Raw genomic sequence first — 26,884 nt, 5'->3', positions numbered from 1 at the left:
TGTCGAACGGTCCTTAAGTGTCTTAGGTTTAAACCTACTACACGCTCTGCAGTTCGCTTCGGGGTGATCCCTCGGCAAGCAGAGATTGCACGTGGCGTGCCTGTCGACCCAAGGGTATTTGCGATTGCACTTGGGGCAGAATTGAAAAGGGGTACCCTCCATACGCACCTTAAGGCAGCGGGCTGCTAAGTGTAGGAATATATAAAATGTAACTATATATCAAGAGTGAAGAGTATGTACCACCCCCCACTCTCCCTACTTGAAAGGGCCGAGGCCAGCGGCCTACTAGGCCCGGGCCGAGGCCAGCGGCCTTCCGAGGCCCAGATCCGTTGTGCAGCAGTCGACGGTCGATGACTTCTCCAGCCGTCGTCGAGGTTGAGGGTCGACGTTGGGGTGGGGAAGGGAATGAATAAGAATTATAATTATAATAACAGCAAAAGTATGGCTAAGGCCAGGGAACTCCGCAAGATGCTTCCGACCAGTATGGCGGAAAAAAACAATCTGAGGATCCTACACGCGTGAGGGATCTTGGGTACAGTGGACGTCACACTAGGGATAGTATTACTGGCACGCCTGTGTCGACGCCCCATTTTCGACTTTCGAAAAACAAACTGTAATACTCTGCAGCTTCCACTAGATGTCGGCCTATGCACAGCATGTGATCTAAGCAGATTCCACAAGCCTCAGAAATATATATATGTATGTAAACAAGGTGGTATCAGGGTCTTGTAAGAGCTAGTGATCAACTAGTCGTCGGCAGACTTCAGCAGATTGATATAGTTGGATCTGTAGTTGAGATTGGGCTGCTCATCACGTAGAGAATGTGGCAATGAATTCCATAATTGGGCCTCTCGGACCGGGAAGCTGCCGCCCCCAGCCTCAGTACAAGGCTATTGACATTGGTGGTTCTTGCCGGTCAGGTGGAGCTTCTCTTTAGGAATCGGAGATAGCTAGGTGCAGCATTATTCAAAGCTTTGTGAAGAAGGGATGCAACTTTTGAATGGATTTTGTTTTGGGTAGACAGCCAGTTGTTTTGGCGCCTTATCTTAGATATGTGCGATCTTTTGGACATGCCAAGAGCTGCTCTCAAGGCATTATTTTGTAGGATTTGAATTCTGTGGACGATAGATTTGTTAGCACCGATATTATAGGGCATTGCAATAGTCGAGCCTAGACAGAATCAGGGCTCTAGCTAAGATAATGCAGTTGTCTTCTGAGAGAAAGTGTTTACCTGCTCTAATGAACTTATATGTGTAAGTTGTGGCTGATGCCAGGGATTTCACCTGTTTATCGAAGGAGAGGGTGTAATTCAGATAAAAACCAAGTGTCTTCACCTTCTTGGACACCTTGATGATATTGCCATCAATCTCAAAGGAGGTGTAGTCTTGGCCTAATTTTTTAAGATTAGAATGAGTACCCAGGAAGATTAGCTGTTTTATCATCATTCAGGAATGGACCGTGGGTTGCCATCCATGCCTGGATGAGATACACCCTATTTACCAAGGCCAAATCGTTGTTGTAATCCCCGGAAAGTGGGAGGAGAATCGGAGTATCGTCTGCATAATTAGTGTAGATGATATCAAGAAGGTCCAGATCATCAAAAAGGGGCTTAGTAAATATGTTGTATAGGGTGGGGGAGACCTAAGAGCCCTGGGGAACTCCGCACAAAATGGGGATCGGATCTGTCGCTGCCGAAGGGGAGAACACCCTCATAGTCCTGTCGCTAAGGAAAGACTCAATCCAGGTCATTGCCTCTTCGGAAAAATGAGCAGCCGAGTCTAGGTAGCTGTAAAGGACCTTGTGGTCGACAAGGTGGAATGCAGCCGAGAGGTCTAGCAACAGAAGAAGGGCTGTTTTACCTTTGTCTCTTAGTTCATCTATGTGTGTCTTCAAATCGATGAGGGCAGTCTCAGTGCCGTGTTGGGGTCAGAATCCTGATTGACGTGCTCCTAAGAGCCTGTGTTGTTCCAAGAATCTTTAAATTTGGTTGTAAGCAATCTTGTCCAGGATTGTTAGCAAAAATGGGACTGTCGTGATGGGACGGTAGTTTGTAAGTATAAGTGGGTCTGGGGTTTGCTTTTTAAGCAAAGGCAGTACCCCAAAATTGTTTGAAGTTGGTAGGCACAGTGCCTGATGCAAATGAAGCATTGATAAGTTTAGATACAAATGGGGAGAGATCTCTGGCAGCTTCTTTTATAAGTGTTGGGTGTCCTGACCCACGTTTGGACTATTATGCTGCAACATTTGGTGCTGTGGGCTTAGAAAATCCAAGATGGCCGAAAAAGCCCACATTGCACCAGAATCCAGGAAAACCGTGCAGTTTTGCGCACACCAAAATGGTCACCTAACCTGCCACCCACCAGTGCGAGCGTGATGGACCGGAAGAGCCATGAGTGGAATGGGTGCCAAAGGAAAAACAGCAGTGCCGGTTGGCTCAAAAAGCGCTTTGAAATCACCTTTGTTTCTCTGAAATGCAAGCTAAAAATGTCTATTTTAAACATTGCAAGATATTCAAAAATCTCACTGAACACCAGCAGACATTTGGCAGAATGTATTCTTGTGTGCATACAAAATCTGGAAAGATGAAGAGCCCTAAACAATGTGTATAACAAAACTGGCTGAGCTGTGGATGTCAGCAGCTGAAGTGACTGGACTGAAAGACACTAAAATCTAAATGTTTAAAATAAATGAGTGACCTACTGTTGAGTGTCACATAGTTTGCAACTGTTAAATGTAATAGTTTTGAACTTAGAATCAGCGTTCTAGCTGCATGTGTAAAAATTTGTAAGTTTGATTTGGATGAAGAAAACCTGGGAATAAAAGTGACATTTAGCTGAAGCCTGGCTTAAAGAGATTGAAACCTGCCTGGCAACTACCCCCGACAGGAGTTGAAACTTGCTCAGCCACTCTTCCCAGACCTGGCCTGCATTCTCCTGCCCTCACCAAAGGGAGATGACACCTCTCTGATTGGATTAGGGGAGGAGCAGCTGGGGACTGTAGGAAACTGAACAATGAGCCTTCCTTGGCTCAGGCAAATGTTAAATTAGGGGGGGGGGGGGCGTAAATGGCTTCCTCTTGAGAGAAACGGGGAGGGACAGCGCCTCTGTGAGCAACTTGAGTTGGAGGAAGTGGACAAACCAGAAATTCCACCATGTGCTTTGGGAAACCACACCCCTCTGGGCCAGAGCATGATTTTAAAAAGATGGATAATTCATACTACAGACTTGTCAAAATTATATAATTAATATCATTATTTTTGTGATTTTTCTGTGCACATTTTAAGAGGTGTTAGAACTCTGTACCATGTTCTGAGGCAAAACCCCATGAACTATGGAGATTGCAGACACGGGGTTCATGCTAGAAAAATGAAAATTTACTGGAATATGTGTAGAGAGGCGGTGTACATCTGAGTCATTTTTGGTAAAAATCCAATATTGGTAAACCAACCAAAAAGCACAAAATGTTGTCATTTCTTAATCCAAGCTCTTAGAAACATCAGAGTTGGAACAGAAACTACCTTATCTTATATATGATGTGCATGTGTAATGTCAACCACTTGTGTATCTGGGAAATGTGTTTAGTTATGAAAATGATTTTCTAAGGTAAAAGCAAAGGGGAGTGTTCTTTCTGTATGCCATAAAGATGACACCTGATGACTCACTGCTCCCTTCTCAAATCAGGTCAAAGAGAAATCCTTGACCTATCAAATCGTGAGTGGGTTGGGCATAGAAAGATAGCATTCACACCCACTCCCAAAAGACATAAAAGGAGCCACTGGAAGCCAGACAGGGAGATTCATTTTCCAACCTTTAACTGAATTCCTGCGCAGCACTCTGACGGAGAACTCCAGAATCCAGAACTCCAGAGATCCAGAACTTCACTCCAGAACTTAAAGCAGAGAGGCCTCGACCACCAGCTAAATCCTTTTTCAGCAGGCCTTCAGAATCCAGCAATCCAACCAAACTATTCTACAGCCGGGCAAGCTGTTGGATTCTTTGCCAAGAACTTTTGCCAGAACCGGTAGCAGACCCAGAAAGCAGTGCTGTATCCAGAGAGACCAGACCAGATCGCTGTGAGCAGAACCAGAGATCCAGACCAGACCAGCCAAGCAGAGCTGACCCAGATAGCTGTGACTTCAGAACCAACCGCCTGGAGTCCAGTCCAACCTGACCAGACCCTGACAGCCTATATCAAATTCATAATGTGAGTACTCGGCCAGAACTGTGCAAAACCAATCTTTTAGCTTAAAATAATCTGATTCAAAACATTTGAACCTGTCCAGAACTGCATCATAGGAATCGTGTGTTCCCTCTCCGATTTAAACCTGTAAAGTGTCATTTTGCCATTTTGAATCATTATTTAATTTCTGAAAAACTTCCTTCACAAAATCGTCCGTATCTCTTGAACCATTTCTGCTAGGAGCGAGTTTCAACTTTCATTTTAAAGCTAAGATTCTGGCCCAGAACCGACTTTCTATTCAATATACTTTTTCTGTAATCGCGCTCGACGCACTCAGAAAAAGTGCCGCGATTTGCGATTTGGCTCAAATTTCTTCACTTGTCAAAATAGCAGCTTCTTGCTTTCCTTTGCTGAAATTCATTTGCAACCTGACAATCATTCATAGAGCATTGCTAAAGTGATCCTGAACTAATTTAAAGTAGCTATCACTCACCTTGAACCTCCTATAGGGAATTAAAAACCATTTTTAGCATATTTTACTTCATTGCCACCACATTTAAAAGGATTTTGCCTGTGTTTTAACATCATCACTGTGATCTAAGCTTGCTAGGGGGAAACTGAAATACATTTGATTGTATTCCTGAGAACTGTGTGCTCTCCCTTCCATCTTCTATTGCATAGGGGGGGAGTGAATTGCCACCAGGGGAAAAGTGAACATATCTCCTGTGAAACCCTACCAGTTATTTCTGTACTGCATTATTTCCATCATTGTTTTTCCTTGAAACCATAAAAGCATTCTCAGCTACCTTGTTCTTTCCGTACCAACTCCTAAGTAATAAAATAAGTGTGCTAGTATAACATTATCCATTGTTGAACGACATTATACTCATAAGTGTGATATCAAATATTAATTTATTATAAAAGTGTGATATATATCTATTGTTTAATTTTTCAAAATTAACCTTTTTAATTTGCAAAACAAACCTACTTCTTGGCTCAGTGGGGTAAGGGGGATTCTAAGAGAGGTGCGTTATACAAGGGTACATCATACACTTCTTTTATGAGTTTCGATTGGCCAGGTGGATTTCCTTTTTGTAGTGGGAGATTTCCATTAATTTATTTTTGTGGTCTTCTGAAGGGATTAGCCTCCATGAGGTTTCACAACTCCTCTTAAGTTGTCGTAAATCCTTTAGTTCGGGGGTGAACCAATTATTTAGATGGGATTTGGGTTTACTCGGTCTGAGTTTTAGAGGGGAAATTTTGTCAAGTGTCGTTAACATAATTTTGTTGTACTCGTCAGCAAGCGTTTCTGGGTCTAAATGATCCGTTAATTGGTTGATTGGGTAGGATAGCGTGAATCACTTTATCCTTAGTTATACTCTTTTTATTCCTTGTTGGACATGGCGGGGCCATGGTGGGAACTAGAGAGAGTGGTCTAGAGGTGGAGAGTTCAAAGGACAATAGGAAGTGGTCTCTCCAAGGTTGTGGGGAGATGGATTTGATGTTGGCGGTGCAGATGTAATCTGCCAGCCAATCAAGAATTCTCCCTTTGGTATGAGTGAGTTCGAGAATTTTTTGAGTTATGCCCAGTTCACGGGGAAAAGTTGGCAATGGTGGTGGCATATTTGTCTAGGGGGTCATTGTGTCCTAAATTAAAGGCCCCCAGGACAAGTAATTGAGTGGATATTTTAAGGTTGAGAGTAGGCTGTAGATATCCTCCTCGAATGCACCTATGGGTCCAGGTGGGCAGTAGATGAGGTGGATAGTCAATGTCTGGGAGCTAAGTAGAGGAAGTATGATAGTGAGCAATTCATATGAATATGAAACTAGGGTAGGTGTAGTTCTCATACCTAGGCTAGTTTTAGCGATGATGGCAATGCCACCGCCTCGCATATTAGTTCTGTCCTGTCTCAGTATGGTATAACCATCCGGGATTGCTAAGGAAAGTAGGGGTCCTGCAGCCAAGACTCTGTGATAGCAAGAAAGTTGAGATTATCGGCCAATATCAGGTCACAGATATCCGTGGCATGAGCAGTCAGGGATCTGGCATTTATTAATCCTCCTTTAAGAGGGGGGAGGAGGGGCACTACAGTGGATTGGGTAGGTTTTATTTTAGTGGGAGTAGTTAGAGGCCTAAGGATATTAAGGTGGGTGATATTTACCTTCTGGTTATTGGATCTTTTGTTGGTGGGGGGTAGAGTACTAGTCAAAGGCTCGTGGAGTCTCGTAAGTCTCGCTTGGAGTCTAGAGCTTCTGAAGGGTGGACTAGATGGATTACTTTGAGGCCGGCTTGAGGGGCTCGGATCAGGGCAATCCATAGTGGTGGGGGGGGTAACTAAAAATATGTTGGTTGAATTGTGTAGAGCTCTCTTGTTGGTTGTTGGGTGGCTACTGTGAGATGTCTGGTGGATAATGAGCAGTAGACATATATAGGTTAAGAGGCTACGGGCTATAATGCTCATGATGTGATATTGCATAGGAGGTGGCTAATTATAATAAGTTGAGATGCACCTGCTAAGTAGTGGCATATGATTAAACTAGACTAGGCTTATAGTTTGGGGTACGAAGGTGTACGAGGGTCGCTGGAGGCAGTTATAAAGAATGAGGGTCTACCCTGGTCACTAGAGTGGAAACGCGAGTAGGCTGGTTTGTTTTCTGTCAAAGGGTATGCTAAGCATAAGTGCAGTAATGCAAGAATCTCTAAATAGGCTAGTTGCTTCTTATCAATGAGCAAACTAAACATAAATGCAGTTATGCAGGTAAATCACGCAAAGGGCTAGTTCACTTTCTGTCACTAGAAATTAGACTTTGCATGGGGATCACAGTGGGCTATAGACATGGAGATCACAATAGGCTATAGGCATGGATATCACAGCAGGCTATAGGCATTGAGATCACAGTGGGCCATAGGCATGAGATCACAGTGGGCCATAGGCATGGCGATCACAGTGGGCTATAGGCATGGAGATCACAGTAGGCTATAGGCATGGAGATCACAGTAGGCTGAATCATATGCTTACATAGCGATGGAAAACGAGCATCTAGTGATAGGTGGGCACATTAAGGCTGGGCAAGTTAGCTTGGGCAGTTAGGGGTCTAGTATGATGGCAACATAGTGTCGCCCCCCCTCAAATACTTGCTAGTGAGGAGTCGGCATCGTGACATGTGACAGAGTATTAGCACTTACAGTGTTACGGTGCGCCTCTATGAACTAATTAAGGGTTATTGACTGGATCAAAAAATAGGTATATGCATTAAATATTAGGGAGTGTAGACAAATACTCATACTTGCAAAACATCTGAAAGAAGTCAGAGGTACTACAGTGATGCAGTCAGTAGGCGTACTCACAGGGATTAGTAGTCCAGCATTAGGCGAGGCTGCCGAGTCCATGACATAGAGGTAGTCCGCATTTTTACAGACTATAGGTTTGGCCCATGGGTGAGATAAGTCAAAGTCGGCTTGCAAGGTGCTCCCGGTGCGAACAGGGGGAAACAGGGCCATATTTTTGCCCTTCGTTGGGCCGCCGGTTTTCCGCCTGCCGGCAGATGTTGTCGAGTGAAGTAAACTAGGTGTTGCTTAGCTGTCCGCATCTGCCCCTCTGTGTATAGACATTGACTTCTAGAAGGCAATCTCTGCCACTTCATCTTGTTTTACCTGTAATCTACAGTGCATTTCATGTAAGTGTGCTGCATTCTGTTCCCACAGAAGGCATCCACTGTATGTTCAGACTGAACCCACGCAGGCTTGTCTCCTGCGAGTAGACTACTTGTTGGTGACCTAGTGTACGGACACAGAAGCCATTCTTGCTGCCACTTCCATGAGCTTGCATAGTGTGGTGTCAATTAAGAGTAACTTGCACATGGGCATTCATCTTACCTCATTTCTGTGGGTAGTTTCCAGTCCAAACTGTGTACACTCCTAGTGTGATTCCTCATTTTTTGTCCAGTACATGATTACCATCGCTTCTAGTTCACCATCGAGGTCTGACTTTTCTTCTGTTCCATTGTTCTGATAGCTCGTGTTCTTCCTTCTTTTTTACCCTCCTGCTGTATGTGCTTGTCTGTCCCCTCATGGCAGCATAGCCACCTTCAAACCTACCAAGGGTGCCCTGTGCATTTGCAGACACATTCCTACTGTGAATTACTCAGCTCCACCCAGTATATATGTGGCATAGCCACTGAAAATCACACGGATGATGATGCAACCGTAATATATGGTGTTATTCCACCATCTATGACTTCTTAATGCTGTGCCACAGCCTCCATGACCCCATTGGCCGGAGATATCCACCCATTGCATTCACTCGTCAGTCACACACACACACTCCAAAATAACTAACTCTCCTAATTCAAACATACAGATACAGACATACCCACAAACACACACATTTGAAACATGCATGCATACAATTCTTTTAACTTACCTTAACACGCACGGTATCTGCTTTAGATTTCTTCGTGGGCAAGGCAGAACCAGCAGGGTCACATGACTGGGGGCAGGTAGCAGAAGGGATTCCAGAGAGTGCAAACAGCAGTGTGATTGCTTAGCAGCCTTCTGGCAGCTGCATATCCCTCCCTCATTCATGCATGCATGCATAATTGTTTATGTTTCTTTGAAAACAAAATAGTGTTCTGGCCCAGCAGATGTGCCACTACACATGGAAAAGGGTTTCCACCACTGAAGAGCAGGAAGGCTTCCTGCACCGCAGAGGCTGCAGCTACAGCACAAACCTAATTTTACAGTTCATATTAGACCATCACCGACCCAGTAATCTATAGACCTATAAATAGCAGAAATATTAATGTGAGCCAAGTCACATGACACAATGCCACCTAGTAACCATCACTGGAGGTTCACCTCCAGTTCATCAGCAAGGCATTGCGGGTATGCAAATTGGCTCCAAAGCAGGCCTTTTGACCCAGAAAATTGCCTTTGTCTAACCGGGCAGTGCTACTTTACACATAGCTTATGCAACCAAAGAGATATTTCTTAAACTGCAGACAACTATATATCTGGTTTCACCCTTATTAGGGATCATCAGTGTAGCATAGTCAGACAGTCAGGTGGTTAGAACATTAGGGCAGATTAAGCAAACACCAGCTAATTTATGGTGGGTTTAAACAGGCTTGGAAAACAAACCTTTCAGCTGAAATGTGAAAGTAGACAAATCCAACTAAAACATACACATGCCGCAATTCCAATTGGAAACCATCACTGGAAGTTCACCTTCAGAGCAACATCAGCAAGACTTTGTGGCTATGCAAATTAGCTCAAATGTAAGCCTTTTGCTCCAGAAAATTGACTGTGTCTTATAAGGCAGTACCACTTTATACATAGTTGTTTTCAATCCAAGATAGACTACACAAGATTTTCTCTTGCTGCCCTATCCTGGATCGATACCATAATTTATTTATTTTACAAGACAAACACCCCTCTATGCCTAAAGAAGGTCCTGCAGCCATTTGGTGAGCGAAACATGCCTGGATTCTTCCTATTCTGAACATAAAGCATAGTGTCCCCGTGTATTGCTGTATTTTGATGAATTACAGGTTTTGTTTTTGGAGTACATGTATAACTTCATGTTAACATGTAATAGCCTTGGTTCTTGACATCCTGCACTTTGTATAGGTGGTGTATGTGTTTTAGTAAATTTTGTTTAATCCCCAAAAGAATTAAGCAGACTGTTTGAATACACGTGTGGTAATCAGATTATGTAGGCTTAGATATCCAGCATGCTACATTATTCAAATTAGCACACAGACCCAGAAACAAGGGTACCATAGGTTTGCAAACCCCCAATATGAGGCACAGCCCCCTCCCTAGACTTCTGAGACAATGTGTTTGTACTTGGAGCTCAGACAAAAGCATCTTAAAAACTCTTGAGCCCAGGTGCCTCCACAGTCCCTGCATCATTCTAGTTTTTTCTCATTTGCATTGTTCTTCGCTGCTCTTTTAACATTTCCCCTCCTATAGTCCTAGAACCTAGTTAATCATATCTTGAGCTCCAATGTTGCTTTAGACTTGTCACCACCTTCCTGATCTCATGTACTGCTTTGGTCTGGACTTCCACATTCTGCCACCCATGTACAAGTGCTTGGACTGACTATTTTATTACAAAATTGTATATAGTGAAATCAAGTGCAACAGATCACTTTACAGTATTAACATATACAGAATAGAAACATATAATACTATTAAAACAAGACTCCTAGAACTGAGAATTAAAATGCAGCGTTGCAGCACTATTATTTTAAGGCTTTAAGAAACTTCAACTATTCTGGGATCAATCTAAGCTCAGGAGAAAGAGCATTGCAACAGCTGAAAGGAGCAACAAAGAGGCTGAACATTTAAACCTAGGTACATCAAGGCGTAAAGAGTCACGGCTATGAAAACGTTGGCAGCTCCAGGATTGTTCAGCTTGTCCGTCAAATCAGAGGGAGTCTGGAAGTGAATGCCTTTATGAACAATCAAGTTAACTTTAAAAGAATTACGTGGAAGTGAAATCCAATTAAAACTTTAAAAAAAATATCATGGACATATTTTCTGGCTCTATTAAGTTAACGAGCAGCAGCATAAAAAAACAGCTTCTAGTGGGGCCAGGTTATGCCACATTAATAATGTAGTTGATTGCATGCCGTTAGGAGCTGGTGACATTGTGGCTTGGGTGTGGTGATCGCCGAGCTGAACTGGGCAGGCTCTGCTTGTTTCAACATTCCCTGCTTTCTGCATTTGGAACAATTTTGAATGGCACTCTGACAAACCGGTATGTGGCACCAGCATGAAATGCAACTTGATACCCAGCCAATTCATTGCCCTGCAGAATATGGCAAGCAGTCAGTGCCCAACATATGCCAGGATAGTTGCCGTAAATCCATTGTCATGCTGGCTTTGCCAATAGATGTTAGCATTGCCCTTTAAAACAAGTCATATAGCTAGTGCGAAATATATGCCAGGATTCCCATTGAAAAATACGTTTTCATGGTTTCTGTGCCTTCCCCTAATCCGCGCGCACACACATTCACAAAACACACAGGCACAGACTATTTTTTTTGGCTTACCTTTTCCACGGGTCTGCTCAAGATCAACCTCTCCCTGTGGCTAGCACTGAAACAGGAAGTAAAAATTGACGGACACCCAATTCCTCCTCAACCTCGGCCCTCTTACTTGAAAGACACCCTAATGACCTATGGGCCACACTACCCCTTGTGACTGCTAGAACAGAGACCTCAGAGAGCCCCAGAAGCCTCCGTGTTGGCAGATGCTGACATTATAGCCACTGTGCCTGGTGGCAGAAGGTTATTCTTTCATGAACATTGATTCCCCAAGTTCAGTGTTGAGCAATCAGAGACAGGCATGCGCCCCAACGCCTAGTTGCACCCGTCATCCCTTCATTTGCAGTGGTGCTGATGGTATGCTAATGTGCCTGTACCCCTGTAACTAAGCTCCTGCAACTAACAGCGCATCATTGCCCCTGGGCTGTGTGCGTGCTATATAAATAAATAACTTTGTTTTAAAACAGATTGCTGAAAATGTTTTAAAGGTAGTTTATCCGTAAAACAAAACTGAAAATTCAGTATCTTTACGATTTAGGAAAGATTGTAGGACATCCCATTACCGTACATTTATATTCCATACACATAGTCCACTATCTAGTTGCATAGCAACATTTACTGTATGTGCATCAGGTAATCCAAGTTGAAAGACGAGAAGGAGAAATAGGAGAAAGATATTGTAACCAGGAGCACATCAGCATGTAGGCATACATTAAAATATACATTTTTTTCTGAAAGATTTTTAAAAAAATAGACATTTGGCATTTACACATTTTCAGACAAAATACAAAAAACCAACAGCATTAGTAAAATAAATGCATCTATCAGCCTTTCCCCATTTTAAAACTTAATACAGACGGAGCTTCTGATGTCAGAAGTAAGCACAAGAGCTTAAAATGATGCCAATGTGGCATCAGAGACTCCTTCACATTGAACGTGAAACCCCGAAAACGACTTTAATTTTTGAAGGTCACATTCCTCCATCTGGATCTCTACTACTATTCCATCACCAGATCTGCTTTGATATAAAGCATTTAGAAACACCTGATCTATGTTGCACCATTGGCAAGTATCATTAATGCGGCATTCCTACCATGCAAAAATCAGATGGGAGATTTTCAAAGTACCCACCCCCCACCCTCAAATCTGTGCCAAAAATAAAGCACTACTAAATTAAAATCTGCTTTGATAAACTTATTTGACTTTGATCCATGCTTCAAAATGTACTACAACAATCGGTGTTATAGTAAAATGCTATGATGTTTCTATTCATCATATTGCCAACATTTAGTTTACTGCAATCTTTGTGCATGTCCGCTAAATAAGATCAGGTCCTTTTCTGAATGAATGAAGTGGAACATATTTATCAATATAGCACCCCCACCCTTTAGAAACATATCGTTGAGAGTTGTGATGATCAGAAATTGTACTCATACATTCTATATTAGATCACTGCCCTTCAATTCCAAAATACATGGGAAAAACTTCAGCACATCCTTTTTCATTTAAAAATTGATACAGCTGACCAAGGTCCATGTGATTTCCTCTAGTGCCATGGACATCAAATATTTTCTCTTCAAAATGGGAAAACTTTCTTTGCTTCTGGATTTCTGTGTTCAAGTCAGCAGACTTGACATCCAACGGAATGTCTTCTCTGTGGCGAATTAAAATCCTCTTCCATGTCAAACGTCGAACTCTAAGGGAACAAAAAAGTTGCAATGAAATTCTGAATTATAAAGTAGGGTTCAAGGAAACCAGACTGCATATGTTGATAGTGCTAGAACCATGCTTGTATTCATATTATTGTCCAATTATAAAGAACTCAGACCTACGTAGGATAACATCAGTCATCAAAAAAAACAATCGTGCAACCTGAAATGTGGTGCTAAATTTTGTAAATGCATTTAATATTAAAGTAAGGTGACACAAGTTAGGCCTCAATTGCCCTGCTAGAAATTAGTCCCATCCTTGGTTGATATTAGAGGGCCTATTTATCAGCCCTTTTTTCCAGAGCAAAAGCTTTGTTACTGGCTTCAGACCAAACCACCATCTGAATTATTTAGATCAACTAAACCATCCTTGCTGATTGGTAAACAGATCAAACAAACAAAGAAGGGGAGGTGGCAAGAGAGGTATCCATTTTTAGCAGAATTAAGCTTCCAATAAATCTAGAAAAAGCAAAAAGCCATAGCTTGTGGGAGTATGAACTACCATAACCGAGGGCAAATGCATCTCCAACCGGATTTACACATGTAGGTGGTTATTTGCCCTTTTCTCCACCCTTCATATAGGCACCCAAATGCCCCATGGACCTCCTCCCTCCTCTGACCCCCCCTTACTCTTTTTGCCCCCACCAGACCCTTTTACATGGTATGGACGATGCGTGATCGGTGAATTCTGAGTGGGTCTGATTTGCGTTTTACTTCCTCCTGTTCAGGAGAATGTTCTTGTGAAGACTGGGAAAACAGGGTAAAAAGCTACAGTGCTGCAGCTGGGGTCAAAGATGCAATATTCCAGTTTGGAGCAAAGCTAAGTTGTACCAAAGCAATAAAGCTAAACTGCCAACGTTTACAGCAGGATCCAAGACAAATCTATTTTACAAAATATCTCTTACTTTAATTTGAAACTGTAAGCTTGGCACAGAAGATCTGTGCAAGACTGAAAATGTGACTACATTGATGGATTTATTTCTTCGTTTCTAAGAATGGGGAAAACCTATAAATGCAATAGGAGCATCCTAACTATTCATGCTTTTATCAACAGTCCACTAATGTGGCTCGAGAAATCAATAGTTCCCTGCCTCTGGGTAAAAGAGAATACAAGCTGTGTGAATTGGAATCAATTTGGTATACTTTGAAGCATATTAGGGGAGTACAATGGAACAAAGTTCAATTGCAGAGTCCTTTGTGATGAAATCTGAACTGTCATGCCAGCAACCGGATAAACAATATATAGTATTAAGCACCCGTTCCTAGAGCTGGAACAGGTGTAAATGGCCCGGGCCCGAATTAAAGGCCTGAGCGAAGCTGTAACAGTACTTGCGGCGTCCCGTTCACAGAAAGAAAATACTTTACCAAGATAGCCTCCATGGATTGGGAAGGCGGGGCTCCATATGGAGCCCCTCTTACATTTCCATGGTGGCCTCACAGAGCAAAGCAACAGCTGTGGTGGTGGCACTCACTGCTGCAATGAAGTAAGCAGGGGTGGAGAGGGGTTGTTTGAAATAAAGGGTGCGGATGGTGGAGTTGGGGGGGGGGGTCGGAGGGGAGATGGCACCCGGGGAAACAGGTCATCAGGGAGCTTGGAACACTGGCTAGATCGTCAGTTTCAGCTAACGTTACTAGCCTTCCGACTGGCTCCCCCCTGCAGGGTGCTAATGGTTATTGTATCAGGCTAATGAAATATGCAATTAAGTGAATGAACAGTTAGGTATTTTTAATTAGGGGTTCAAAGGACTTTCCCAAGGGAAAAAAGTTAATGCCTGTGTGGAATTGTGCATGGAAGGGAATGCTTCAGCAAACAATGGGTTTTTAGACCACAAAAAACGCATATGGGAAAATGATCATAAGGGAAACGGGCAAATATATGTTACACCAGTCAGGGATGAATTTACACTGGTCAAATGAAGCACAAAGGGATTTGTCGTTAATGAGTAGTTCTTAGCAACCTGAATATTAGAAAAAGACTGAGTAGCTCATTTTCGAGTTCTGTCGCTATTCTCCGGCAGGGACCCATACGTTTACACTTGTGTAAACGGGCCCGCTAACACATTTTCCTCATTTGCACAGTGGAGTGTAAAAGCGGGAGGCTATAAACGTCCCATCATGCTTATATGTCGCCCTTTTGCACTCTGCTGTGCAAATAAAGTAAACGCTGCCATGGAGCCTATAGAGTCTGCCTGCTTTTTGCTCTTGTAAAATGCCAGAGGACTCCACACCATTTGTACCTGCATGAAAATCCATGCCGGCGCAAATGCTGTAGTATTTTTATGACAAGGGAATGAAGCAGTGGAAACGTGAGTTATGCCCCGCCTTCCTCTCCGCCAGACACCTAAATGAAAATGAACATGAGCCTCGAGGTGAATGAATGGCATAAAAGCTTTACGAAAGGCTTTTATGCCCTTCATTTAACATACGGGTTCATGGAAAATGAGCTCCCAAGAAGCTCATATTTTTGGAGTAACTAACTGTCTTCAAATCTCACTATTGTATTGTTAGTAAAATTAAAAATGCTAGCGTGCAGTGATCTGCCCACGATTTGAAGCAGACACAGCGTATTTCACTTTTGAGGGCATCAAAGTACTTTTGGCGGTCAAAAGGGGACTTTCAAATGCAAACACGACCTTTAAGAATACCAGATTTCTTTTTTAGGCAGGGCTTCAGGCCTCGCCAGATCAGCAGACGTCTACCTTTCTACACAGTTACTGAACAGCGAGCGGCAGGTCAATTCTCTGTTAAAAATACTTTTGCAGTTTCTTAAATCTCAGATTTTCTAGCACTGCAATTTTAAGACTAGATCTTTGCGAGCATGTTCCTGGTTGCGAGTATTCAAAGAATGCAAAATAACTTTGGACAATTTTATAGTGCTATAAACGCGGCCAGCTTTCACCTTAAGTTTTAAAGTAGGGTCATTATGGGGGGGAAGGGGTGTTGTTGAGCAGCCAAGAGCAATGGCTGCCTAATACAAAGGCCACCCAATGATAATCCTCAAGTTTATAAATCCTTTACTGTGCCTATTCCAGCAATATAACTTACCGTTATGGAATGAACAAAGGGCTGGGTATCGAGTGGCCCTCGCGGCACCCTGTAAGAGACGCTACAGTCATCTGAAAAAAAGGCACAGAGGAGCGCTGCCAGTGGCCGATGCAGACATCCAGAGAGGGGAGGAGCTGACTGAGCAGGAATGGGATGTTGGAAGCCCTGCAACTTTTTTTTTTAGTCCATGGTTCAAGAATGAACCTTTACAAAATATCCATATTAAAAAATACATACAATTAAAACTTTAAAATATCCCAAAGAAAGAGAAAAGAAACGAAAAAGCAAGTTTAAACATAACATAAAATCCAATTTCTTCTCAAACATCTTGTACAGCAATATTATTCTTTCCCAATTCTTTTTCAATATGTTTCAAAAGCCATCCCAAAGCATAAATCAATGGCCGATAGTTAGAATTCATCATTATGTTCCACAGAAATTCTAAACCGTCTTCAAATTGATTATTTGCAAACTTCATCAACAAGTTAGTCCTCTGTATTTTAAAATGGTTACAATATAATAGAAGATGTTTCAGTGTTTCCACTGGTTCATTACAGAGAGGAAGGTGACATTTTAACATATTCACCTCATCTCCCTTCTTTTTCCAATAATATGTTCTTTCTCTTGTGTAATATAAGTTCATCCTAAATCTCATATATGCTGTTCTCATAATATTACATGGAAATAGTTCTAAATAACCTGACCGGGGAGTTCTTTTCCTTAAATTTAATATATTCTGTATACATTTTATAATCTTTTGCACAGTCGTATACCAGTCATGCTCAAATAATTTCTTTTTAGCATGACCTGGTCGCAAGCATAAATCTGCAGATGTTATATCAGCATCAGATAAATAAGCTAGCATCTCCTTCTGATACATATTTAATGAGGGGACATTATTCAATCGTAAGTTAGTCTCCAAATCCTGATATAAGGAATTTTTAGATGGCGTTATCATTTTTGCATAATTAGTTAACTGCCTCCATTTCCTTCTTGTGGAAAGTGTAATTAACCCAAATTCATGTCGGAGTATACTATTTGGCAGAGATAATGGTAGATGAAGGGCCAGTTTCAATAAGCGACCCTGAAGAGCATCTAAGTATTCACCTATGTTCAATAAAGAAACGTCCAGCGAATACAGGAGAACGCTTTCGATTTTTAGATTCATGAAGTCTATCAAGGGCACTAAAGAATATTTACAATACCTAGCTACAATTATTTTTAATTGCGATAAAAGTGGTCTGGCACTTCTATTCAGTCGATCCGCCCATAGCTTAATCGAATTCCTCTCAGCCAAATAATAGACCAGATAGATGGTTTCTGCAATTAACGGGATAGTAGTGTTCAATATTTGCCATCTGAAATGTTTTTTCTTCCTGTTCATTAACCCAAATGTCAGTATTGCGGTTTTCACTGGTTTGGGCTCAAATTGGGCTCCTCTGCAAACTTCTCAAACAAATTCAATTTATTCTGCAATCCTGATGGAGTTGGATCAAAGAAAATTAGATAGTCGGCAAAAGCTAGCCATTGTAGACGAAGTATTCCTAATTTAGTTGAGAAGAGGTTTTGCTCCATCCAAAGATTGTCTAAATCCGAGAGATACAGATTAAAGAGAGTAGCAGCAAGGTTACATCCTTGCTTCAGCCCCAAGAATGTTTTTATTGGGTCTGTAGTTGAACCCTCTTTCGTAATCCGTATTTTATAGGATGTATTAGTATGCAGTTGAACATTCCAGTATATTAGGATTGCTGGTATACCCATTTTTGCCATTTTCTGCCATAGAATGTTTCGAATTACCGAGTCAAACGCCGCTGACATGTCAATTAGGGCCATATAGACAGGGCACACATCTTTACCTTTAGTACCAGATAATATGTGAGACAATATGGTGCCATTTAATACAGTGCTCATCGACTTCCTAAAGCCTATTTGAAATTTTGAGAAAAGATCTTGTTTATTAATATATTGTTCTAGGTCGTAAAGTAACAGTATTGCAAACATTTTTGCTTCTGTACTAATCAGAGAAATAGGTCAATAGTTCAGAGGTAGCAACGGATCTCCCTTTTTTATATATCAGTATCATTTTTTCGATATTACCCATTCCTGAGGAATTGTCCCAGAAAGCATGATAATTTCAAATTTAGCTTTTAGGATCCCGGCCCATGTATCTGGATCAGACTTGTATAGACAAGGAAGAATCCCATCAGATCCAGCCGATTTAGAAGAGGGTAGATTCCCAATCGCCCACTTTATATCCTCCAGGATCCATTTTAAACGTCCCAGTAGATTATATGTTTTTGATACAAAGGTTGAGGATTCAAATCTCACTGGAGGTTTAAATTTATCCGATATATATTCCTGCCAGATCTGAGCAGGGATCAAATTCGCAGATAGAGCCGTGCTTCGTTTATTGCTGGACTTAATAGTTTGCCAAATGGTACGTGTGTCATAACCACAAATATCTCTAATTAATAGGCAATAATCTTTGTTGTAATTTCGAATACGACACTCCATCTTGTTCTTAAATTTCAGCATAATGTACTTCTTAAGTTTGACATAGTTAGAAACACTAAGTTGTTTTTTTGTTAAATTTCTCAACTCCCTGTTTTTTTCCCTTTTTAACAATTTGCATTCTGGATCAAAACTATGTGGATGCTTAATCGTGGTTACAGTATTTGACTGAAAATGCATTAATGCCTTATCTATAGTTCTAACATAAATCATCTCCTTTTCTGCAGTTGACATGTGATAATTTATATTGATACCTTTAGATACATATGCTGTAAAACGCATACAAAGGCCAAGATTCCATCGAAGGGATATCGCAGAGCGATCCACTTCAGGGAAAGTTAGTGCAGGAACCACCTCTAGCCTGGAATAACCAACACTCGAAGTTATTAATAATGGTGCATGATCACCATGCTTTATGGGGTAGATTGTTACAGGACCAGCTAAATGACAGATATTGTGGGATAAACCTATATAGTCAATCGTGGACGTTTTTCGCACACAACACCAAGTGAAGTGGGACCATTCACATCGAATTCAGCAATGTCAATATCCCAATCTTGGAGATAGTTTTTCCATAACTTTCCCCTTTTTCGCATTAGTAATGAACAATTACCTAACTGAGAGTCATACATCTTCTGGTCACATACAGAGTTCAAATCACCACCAATTAGGATTTCGTAAATACCCTTTTGTGAATAGAATGTTTCAAAACATTTATGTAACTCATCAAATTGAGATTCAAAAGGTGTTGATGCAGGGTTCCAATATAAGTTTGTTAATAATATTGGATTTGTTTGTTTATTCATAAGACTCAGTATTACACCCAGAAGATTCTCTGACTCACATACAAGTTGTGTGTAACATCTCATATTATAAATGGCAATTGCCAAACCTCCTGATGGACGCCCTCCATTAACCCTTGTAGCCGGAGAGCAAAAGGTTCTATATCCAGGAACAACAAATACCGCCCGGGTCATCGTTTCTTGTAATAGGAGGATATCGGGATACTTGTCAATAGCTAGTAAATTGAACCAATTTTCAAAATTTCTGAATCCACAGGAATTCCAAGAGATGATATTCAATTGCCCTTCTATAGATGGCTAAAGAGCCGTTGGTGATGGTAGGGACCCTGCAATCGTTTTTAACATCGGTTCACGCCAAGATATATTTTTGTTATTGGCTGCTAACCCTATACGATGCATCATTGTTTGATTTTGGTCAGTAGTATCGCCTTTGATTTTATTCGCCTTGTTGCTGCTCTCAATTTCCGCCTGTTGAGAGTATGCAATGAATTCCTTTGCACTTTGTTCATTACCAAACGTAAATAAGGTAAAACCTAGGTCCCTTATCTTCGCCCTGAATGACCAAATATATTTCAGGATTGTTTCCTATGGTAAATAGCAAATAATTCTGTGGTTATCTCTTGCTAAAGAGATCCTTGTAAAGTCCTCAGTAGGGAGTGATCTCAATTGCTGAATGCGGGATAATATCCCCAAAAAGTAGGCCCTGTTGATGGGTGTAGCACCCAGGACACTAGGATTACCTTCTAGTCTAATAATATGAGTTTCACACTGATTCATTTGCAAATTAGTTCCATTTATAGATGGTCCCGCATTTGCCAAACCAGTGGGATCTTGTGTATTACTTGTGCTCCCATTACCCAGTGACGCTATTGGCGGATATAAAGAATTCAATGGTTTCCTGTTTTCAAGTTTGTCTGTCAAGCCATTAATAATATTACCAGATGTAATCAAGCCCTCATCTATTGCTCTTCTTAGTGTTCTCAACATTTCCGCACGGTCTATATATATCTGTGCCGTCCCAGGATTCGTATGCCATTCTTTAAAGACACCGGGAACATGAGAGATACATTCCTGGGCCTCAGTCATTGGAGGATTGGTCAGTTTTCTTTCAAGTGAGATTCCTATAATGTTGCCAAGGGTTTTAGACGAGATAGCTTCAGGTAATTCTCCAACTTTACTAGCGGCATTTATGATAAGAAATGTATTCTTCTCAACCAAAATGTTTGACTCATCGACTTTGCCAGTGTATTGGCATGCTTCCAGATAATATCTCGGAGCATGCTCCACCATAGGAGATCCTAAGGGCATGATTTCATTCACTTTAGGGCATGGTGCCGCACTTGGCAAATTCACAAGTTTGGTCGAACAACTTCTACCACATACTGAAAAATAAGAGTTCAAGTTTTTTTTTTGTTGCAGTTTGTCAACACAAACTGGATATACACAATGTTTTTTTAAGACTTGGTCATTAATAACCTGGTGAGCGTGCGCAAGTATTGATTCATTGCTCAGTTTAATAGCAGGCTCTATCAATGATACATTACGCTGCTTATTCAGTGGAAAGGCAGATTGGTTCTTATTTCTTTTTTTTTATCATTGATGTTATCACAGTGGTCACCTTGTTTCAAATTCAATGGCAGGAGTACTGCTTGCCTCTCAATTGAGAGCTGTTCAAGATCAATATGATCATCCTCACCATGTTGTAGTAATTTGTTTTGCAAAGGCTCCACCGCTGCCAGGGAGATCTGTTCAGTGTGTTAACTCTCGTCTTTTTTTTTTTTTATTTAAAACAAGAGTGCCTCACTTTTCCTTTTGGCTGTTCGTTTCAATGCACATAGATAGTTTTTTTTAAATTCTTTGTGACATACAGGTCGTTACATCATTTGTACCAGCAGACACATCCTGTTCATTTTTAGCACGTTCCATAGCAATTAGTAGAGCCGATGGACTATCTGGAGTATCAGATCTCTCCATACATGGACTGTCCTTCATCTCAACTATTGTTTTTTTTGGTCCAAGTTCACCTATCAAGGCCCTTAATACAAGCAACTCTTTGTTAATTGAACCTATACACAGTCCGTGCTAATCGGGGCACAAAGCCTTTTTATGTTCACTCATACAATCTTTGGAACCATTCATTTCAACCATCACTTTGCTTATCGTTTGAGTACTTTTTTCACCTCTCAGATGGGCATATATGCTATTATCATTCATAGCTACGCCTTGTTTTGGGACACCTAGTTCACATGCCAGCATAAACCCTTCAATTCTATCTAATTTCGACTCTAAATGAGATAAGTCATGGTCCTTATCCAACAAATCCAGGATCCTAATAATCACTGTAAAGGTATATGGACGTGCATCCACATTATTATCAGCAGTCGAATTTCTTGATATGGAATCATGTAAACTGTCATTGGCCGAGTTAGTTCGGGAGAGTGATTACAACAATCAGGAAACGTTTCTTTGTGTATATCACTATTCATAGGGCTATTAGTTATATTTATCAATGGTACCTCTGCATAGCCTTGCGAGGCCTGCTCCGCACACAATGGAATAGGCAGAATCGAATTACTCTTAAGATTTCGTGATACCAAGGGTGTTATTGATTCAATGGAGGCTCGCATTTGTTTGTCTAGATTGATAATATTTTCCAACCCAAAGCTACTTCCATTCCTCTTTTGAGATGTGATAGAGGGGGAAGAATACACATTCCTAGGAAGTAAATGATCAGATTCAGCTATGCCTCCATGTACACGTAAAGGAGTGCTAAGTTCTTCTATATGGGCACCATCTTGAACTTCTCCCAATAAGGGAAGATGTATCTGCGCAATATGAACGGATGGGTTAGTGGCCATTTCTTTAATTTCTGGAGCCTTATATTTTTCCACAGGTAGCGGGTCAATATACAAGGTATTCCCCGAGCAGACCATAGAATCAATACTGTTACTTGTTAGCCCGCTAGAAACAGCAGGTTCAGTGTGGCATCCGCATACTGGTTCGAAAGCCTTACTGCGCAGACCACTAGCCATTATAAATAAATCTAAGCCAAATACAGTACAAGGAATTATAAATTATACTTCTAAAATGGTTCAAAATCTCTCAGAAAAAAAAAACTAAAAATAACCAAATACTAATTAAATCAACAGATACTGGTTAACTAACACAACCTAAAGTTCAATGTAACATTCATATGCCCCCCTCTCCCACTCACTCGGACACCCGAACAGCTCAATAGCTCACTTGTAACTCATTTGGATGCGCGTGCTGGATGCGCTACATCCGGTGGTTAAGTGAGTGTTCCTGGGAGCTTGGGGGCAGGGCTTGAGGGACGCACACACTGATTCTGAGAAGCGAAAAACAAAAACAAAAAAAGCAACGTAAATAAGTTGCAAGATAGCGTGCTCAGGTATCCACCCAAGGTAGCAGAGGGCCAGCACTGGCCAGCCCACTTCAGCCAGCCCACAAGTTCTTAGCCAGCCCACTTCAAACGCCCACTTCAAACCGTTAGAGTTTGCATTAGTCAAAGTAATTACTCTGAATATTGTAGGCAGACAAATTTGACCACAGGCAGAGCTTCACTTCGGGTTGCAGGTCGTCCTTCCTCTTGGGCATAGGACCTTGCACTCGTAAACTGGAATGCAAAACACGAAGCACAGAGTCCTCTGTCACAGCTCACTTGTAACTCACTTGGAGCGCTGGGACTTTAGCTCTGCGGATCTGCTTATTCCGGCTGCAGCAGAAGAAACTAAGGGAGCTGGAGGGAGATTGGAGCCCCCGAGCGTAGTTGTAAGCACCCCGAATAAAAGAAGGGATCCCTACAGCACGGGATCCCTACATAACTGATGGCTTGACACAGGCCTCATGCTGCTGGAGTCTGTGACGGGACTCGGAAGTAACCTGCGAAGTGTGGGCAGTGTTCCGCTCCAACACTAAGGCAGTGAGTTCCCCTGCGCCCTGTCCTCCAGCGAGGGACAGCACATCATCGGCTTCCATGCACCGGCGCGTGGGCTTTTTAGTGTGGACGGTGCTGCCAGCTGCCACGTAGGGGCGCGCAGCAATAAATTTTGAGTCGGGCAGAGACACGCACCAGCGACCTTACATACAGTGTGCATTAATCCTTAGCCAGTAGAAACGCACCCACCCCGGGCAGATTGGATGGGGGCGGGAGTGCTACACATGGCCGCATGAATACAAAGTCATCAGCGTAGTGGAGACCTGTGCTCACCCTACAAGGCCCCATTCACTCCTTAAGAGATCGGCTGCATGCGGATCACCTGAAACTGAATCGCGACTGATGAGTGTTAAGATGGATTTCTGAACTCAGACCTGGAGGGACCGAGGTTCAGAAGGCCAGCCTAGTTTCTTGGAACAGGGTAACCTCTGGACAAGCCAGACCAATCTGGGTAGCGATGGCGGCGGTCAAGACTAAGTCTCAAGAGGGGTGAGGGTGACGGAAAGACCTCAAGAAGCACACAAAGCAAGGACACTTACAAATTACTTCAGACAGGTGTTATATTAAAAAATAGACACATTTATTAAAGGCCTTTGTAACATCGACCATAGCAAAGAATCATAATACTACAGTAAACCAACACATCACAATCAATACAATATATATACAAGACCGTGGGGTCTAAGGAGTTAGGAGCACGTAATGTGTAGACTACCTAGATGGGGAGGAAAACAGGCAGTGCAAGTAATCATCATTAGGCCCAGTTCGAATTCCGAAATACACCTAACTAGGAGGAAGTCTGAGCCCTACGAAGAGAGGAGCCTTATGCTCAAAAGAAACTGCACGCGCTGGTGCCAATGGACAAAAGAGGGCCTCTTCAAGGATATCAGGCAGTTCAGGAAGGTGAATGGAGCAATGCAGAACAAGTCCCCACTACTCAAGCAAGGCCTCCACTTGTTGTGGGCAGAGGCAGGGTGAGAGTGCGGGATAGAGTCGCTATTTCGCAACAGCGGTAGAAAAGAAACAGGCTCCTGCGCGAGGGGCCACCGGTTGGGGTATGGACTACTGACCGGTCCCCGACGTAGGCAGTACCAGACTTCTCCAGTTCAGTTCACGTTGCTGGCAGGTTCAGCTGCGATGATCAGGATGTCTCGACACTGTGTAGATTCTGTGTAGCAGGATCGAGGGTGTCCCAAATGCAGCGAATGTGCACAGGTTGTTACCGCAGCAGGGCAACACGGCAATCGCGTTTACTCTGGTCCGGGCGCACTCGTCTCACTTCAGACCTGGGAATGCCAAGTGTATGAAATTCGGTGCGAGGGTGCCATGGACGCAGAGCAAGCAGTAGAGTAAGTTACGAGGGCTTCCCCGAAACGGCAGCAGTGACAGAGCAAAGCGTCTTGCGTAAGCTGGTCAGCCCACTGGTTGGCCCAGGGACACTTCCGAAGAGGCTTACTTGCAGGGTTTGATGAAGGTGCCGGGAATAGTTGATCCCACTATTCCAATGGGTCAAAGCGCCTTTGCAGACCTTCTAGAACGATCAGAAGCAGAGGGGTCTCGCAGGACGACAGCAGTTCAGGGTGCCAAACCTTCAGCGGGTCACCAGCAGTTCCTCGACTCAGCTTCTTGTTGCAGGATACTTGGCTCCTTATCCCTTGTTCTGTGTGAACTCAGGAGATCGACATCCTAGTGGTGTTTTCAGCCTCCTCTTATCCACAGATCTCCAATTGGGTCCTCTCCATTTTGGCGCGAAGGGAACTTTGGATAAGAGGAGGCTGAAAACACCCATACCATGTCGATCTCTGGAGTTCTCACTGAACGAAGGATAGGATCCAAGTATCCTGAAACTAAGAAGTCGAGTTGAGGAACTGCTGGAAGGTTTGGCACCCTGAGCCCGCTGTCGTCCCATGGGAACCCTCTGCATCTGGTCGTCGTAGAAGGTCTGCGAAGACGCTTTGACCCATTATAATAGTGGGACCAACTATTCTCAGCACCTTCAACAAAACCTACAAGTAAGTGTCCCTGGGCCAACCAGCGGGCTGACCTTTGCTCTGTCTCCGCCGTCGTTTTGAGGAGGCCCGCAAAACTTGGTATACTGCTAGCTCTGTGTCCCCGGCACCCTCACACCGAATTTTGAACAGTTGGCATTCCCAGGTCTGAAGTGAGACGAGTGCGCCAGGACCGGAGTAAACTCGGTTACCGTGTTGCCCAGCCACGGAAACAAGTTTTGCAGGTGCGCTGCATTTGTGACCCTCTTGCCCTTGAAGCCTGCTGCAGTGAAACTGGCCTAATCCATCCATCAGGAATGGGGAAATCGCCACTGTCCCAATTGGGAATCATCGCTGTATCACCAGAAGTGAATGCCACAGAGGAGTCCTTTTTGTCGCATTTAAACCTGCAGCCGCTGTGGACCCAACTGGCGAAGTTTGGTCCGGAGTGCACCTGGGCCCGGTGAGTAACCCTAACCGGTGGCCCCTAGTGTCTCCATCTGTTTTTACGCACGAGTGGCCCCTGGGGGTCCCTTTCCTTTCCGCTGCTAGTGCGAACTAGCGACCTATTCCCGAACCTTGGAATCACCTCTGCCTTCCAGTGGAGGGCCTCCTCAAATAGTGGGAATCTATTCATCGCCTCACCCACCTTCCTGAGCTGCTAGAAACCCCTGAAGAGACCCCGTTTTGCCCACTGGAACAACCGCGTGCACCTGCACTACATGTACTTTTGAACATAAGGCTCCTCTCTTCTTAGGGTTTGGATTGCCTCTTAGTTAGGTGTGTGTTTGATGTTGAAGGGGACTAAAGACTATTTGCACTACCCATTTTCCTTCCCCACTAGGTTGTGAATATATTTCGTGCCTTTAACCCTTTAGACCCCAATGGTCTTGTATAGATCTTGTATTGATTGTCTTGTGTTGGTTTAGTAGGATGGCTGTGATTCTTTGACTATTTGTTGAGTTACAAAGGCCTTGTAATAAATGTGTTTATATTTGTGATATATACACCTGTCTGGGAGTAATTTGTAATTGCCCTTGCTCTGTGTGCTCATTGAGGTCTTTCAGTCACCCTCACCCCTCCTGAGACTTAGTCTTGACCGCCTGCCATAGCTACCTTGATTGGTCTGGCTTGTCCAAAGGTTACCCTGTTCCAAGAAACTAGGCTGGCCTTCTGAACCTCTGCCCACCAGATCAGAGTTCAGAAATCCGTCTTAACACCATCTACAGACGGCCCGGTACACAAAACCTTGTGTCAACATGTGACGAAGGGCGTCAATAAGAAAAAAGGTCCCATGGAATAATTTCCCGGCCCCCGGCCCTCGGTCGCTGAAGAGGCCACACACTCCAACGCTGGTCAGGGCTAAACCTTGGTAGAAAATACACGGTAGGACCACGTCCTCCCTACTATGCATAGTGGATTCATGGCAATTAACGTTAAGCTTGATGATATCATCTCAACTATGGGATCTCTAAAAGCAAAACTCAACAAAGAAAGTGGACGCATTAACGAAGTGGAGACAAGAGTCAGCACGGCGGAAGATACTTACCAAGCATGACCATGGCAGAACGATCCTCAAAGTGGAATTTATTAAGATAAGGAGTAAATGTGAGGACCTGGAGTCGCATTCTAGGCGCAATA

The 26,884-nt window shown here is 42.9% G+C and overlaps 1 protein-coding gene across 2 annotated transcripts in view; it reads right to left on the bottom strand.

The window, feature by feature from the left end:
- Positions 1 to 11,700: 11,700 nt before the first annotated feature.
- RWDD2B (RWD domain containing 2B) overlaps positions 11,701 to 26,884 on the bottom strand; it is a 179,577-nt gene continuing 164,393 nt past the window's right edge. For both annotated transcript variants that reach the window (XM_069636370.1, XM_069636369.1), the window contains exon 5: positions 11,701 to 12,928. In XM_069636370.1, coding sequence (XP_069492471.1) covers positions 12,682 to 12,928 — 247 coding nt within the window. In that variant the 3' untranslated portion in view covers positions 11,701 to 12,681. The remainder of the gene's footprint in view (positions 12,929 to 26,884) is intronic.

Source organism: Ambystoma mexicanum, chromosome 7p, assembly GCF_040938575.1.
Source record: "Ambystoma mexicanum isolate Mex_15411 chromosome 7p, UKY_AmexF1_1, whole genome shotgun sequence".
Classification (NCBI taxonomy): Eukaryota; Metazoa; Chordata; class Amphibia; order Caudata; family Ambystomatidae; genus Ambystoma; species Ambystoma mexicanum.
The sequence above is the reverse complement of the archived record's forward strand: the minus strand, read 5'-3'. Positions and strand labels throughout refer to the sequence as shown.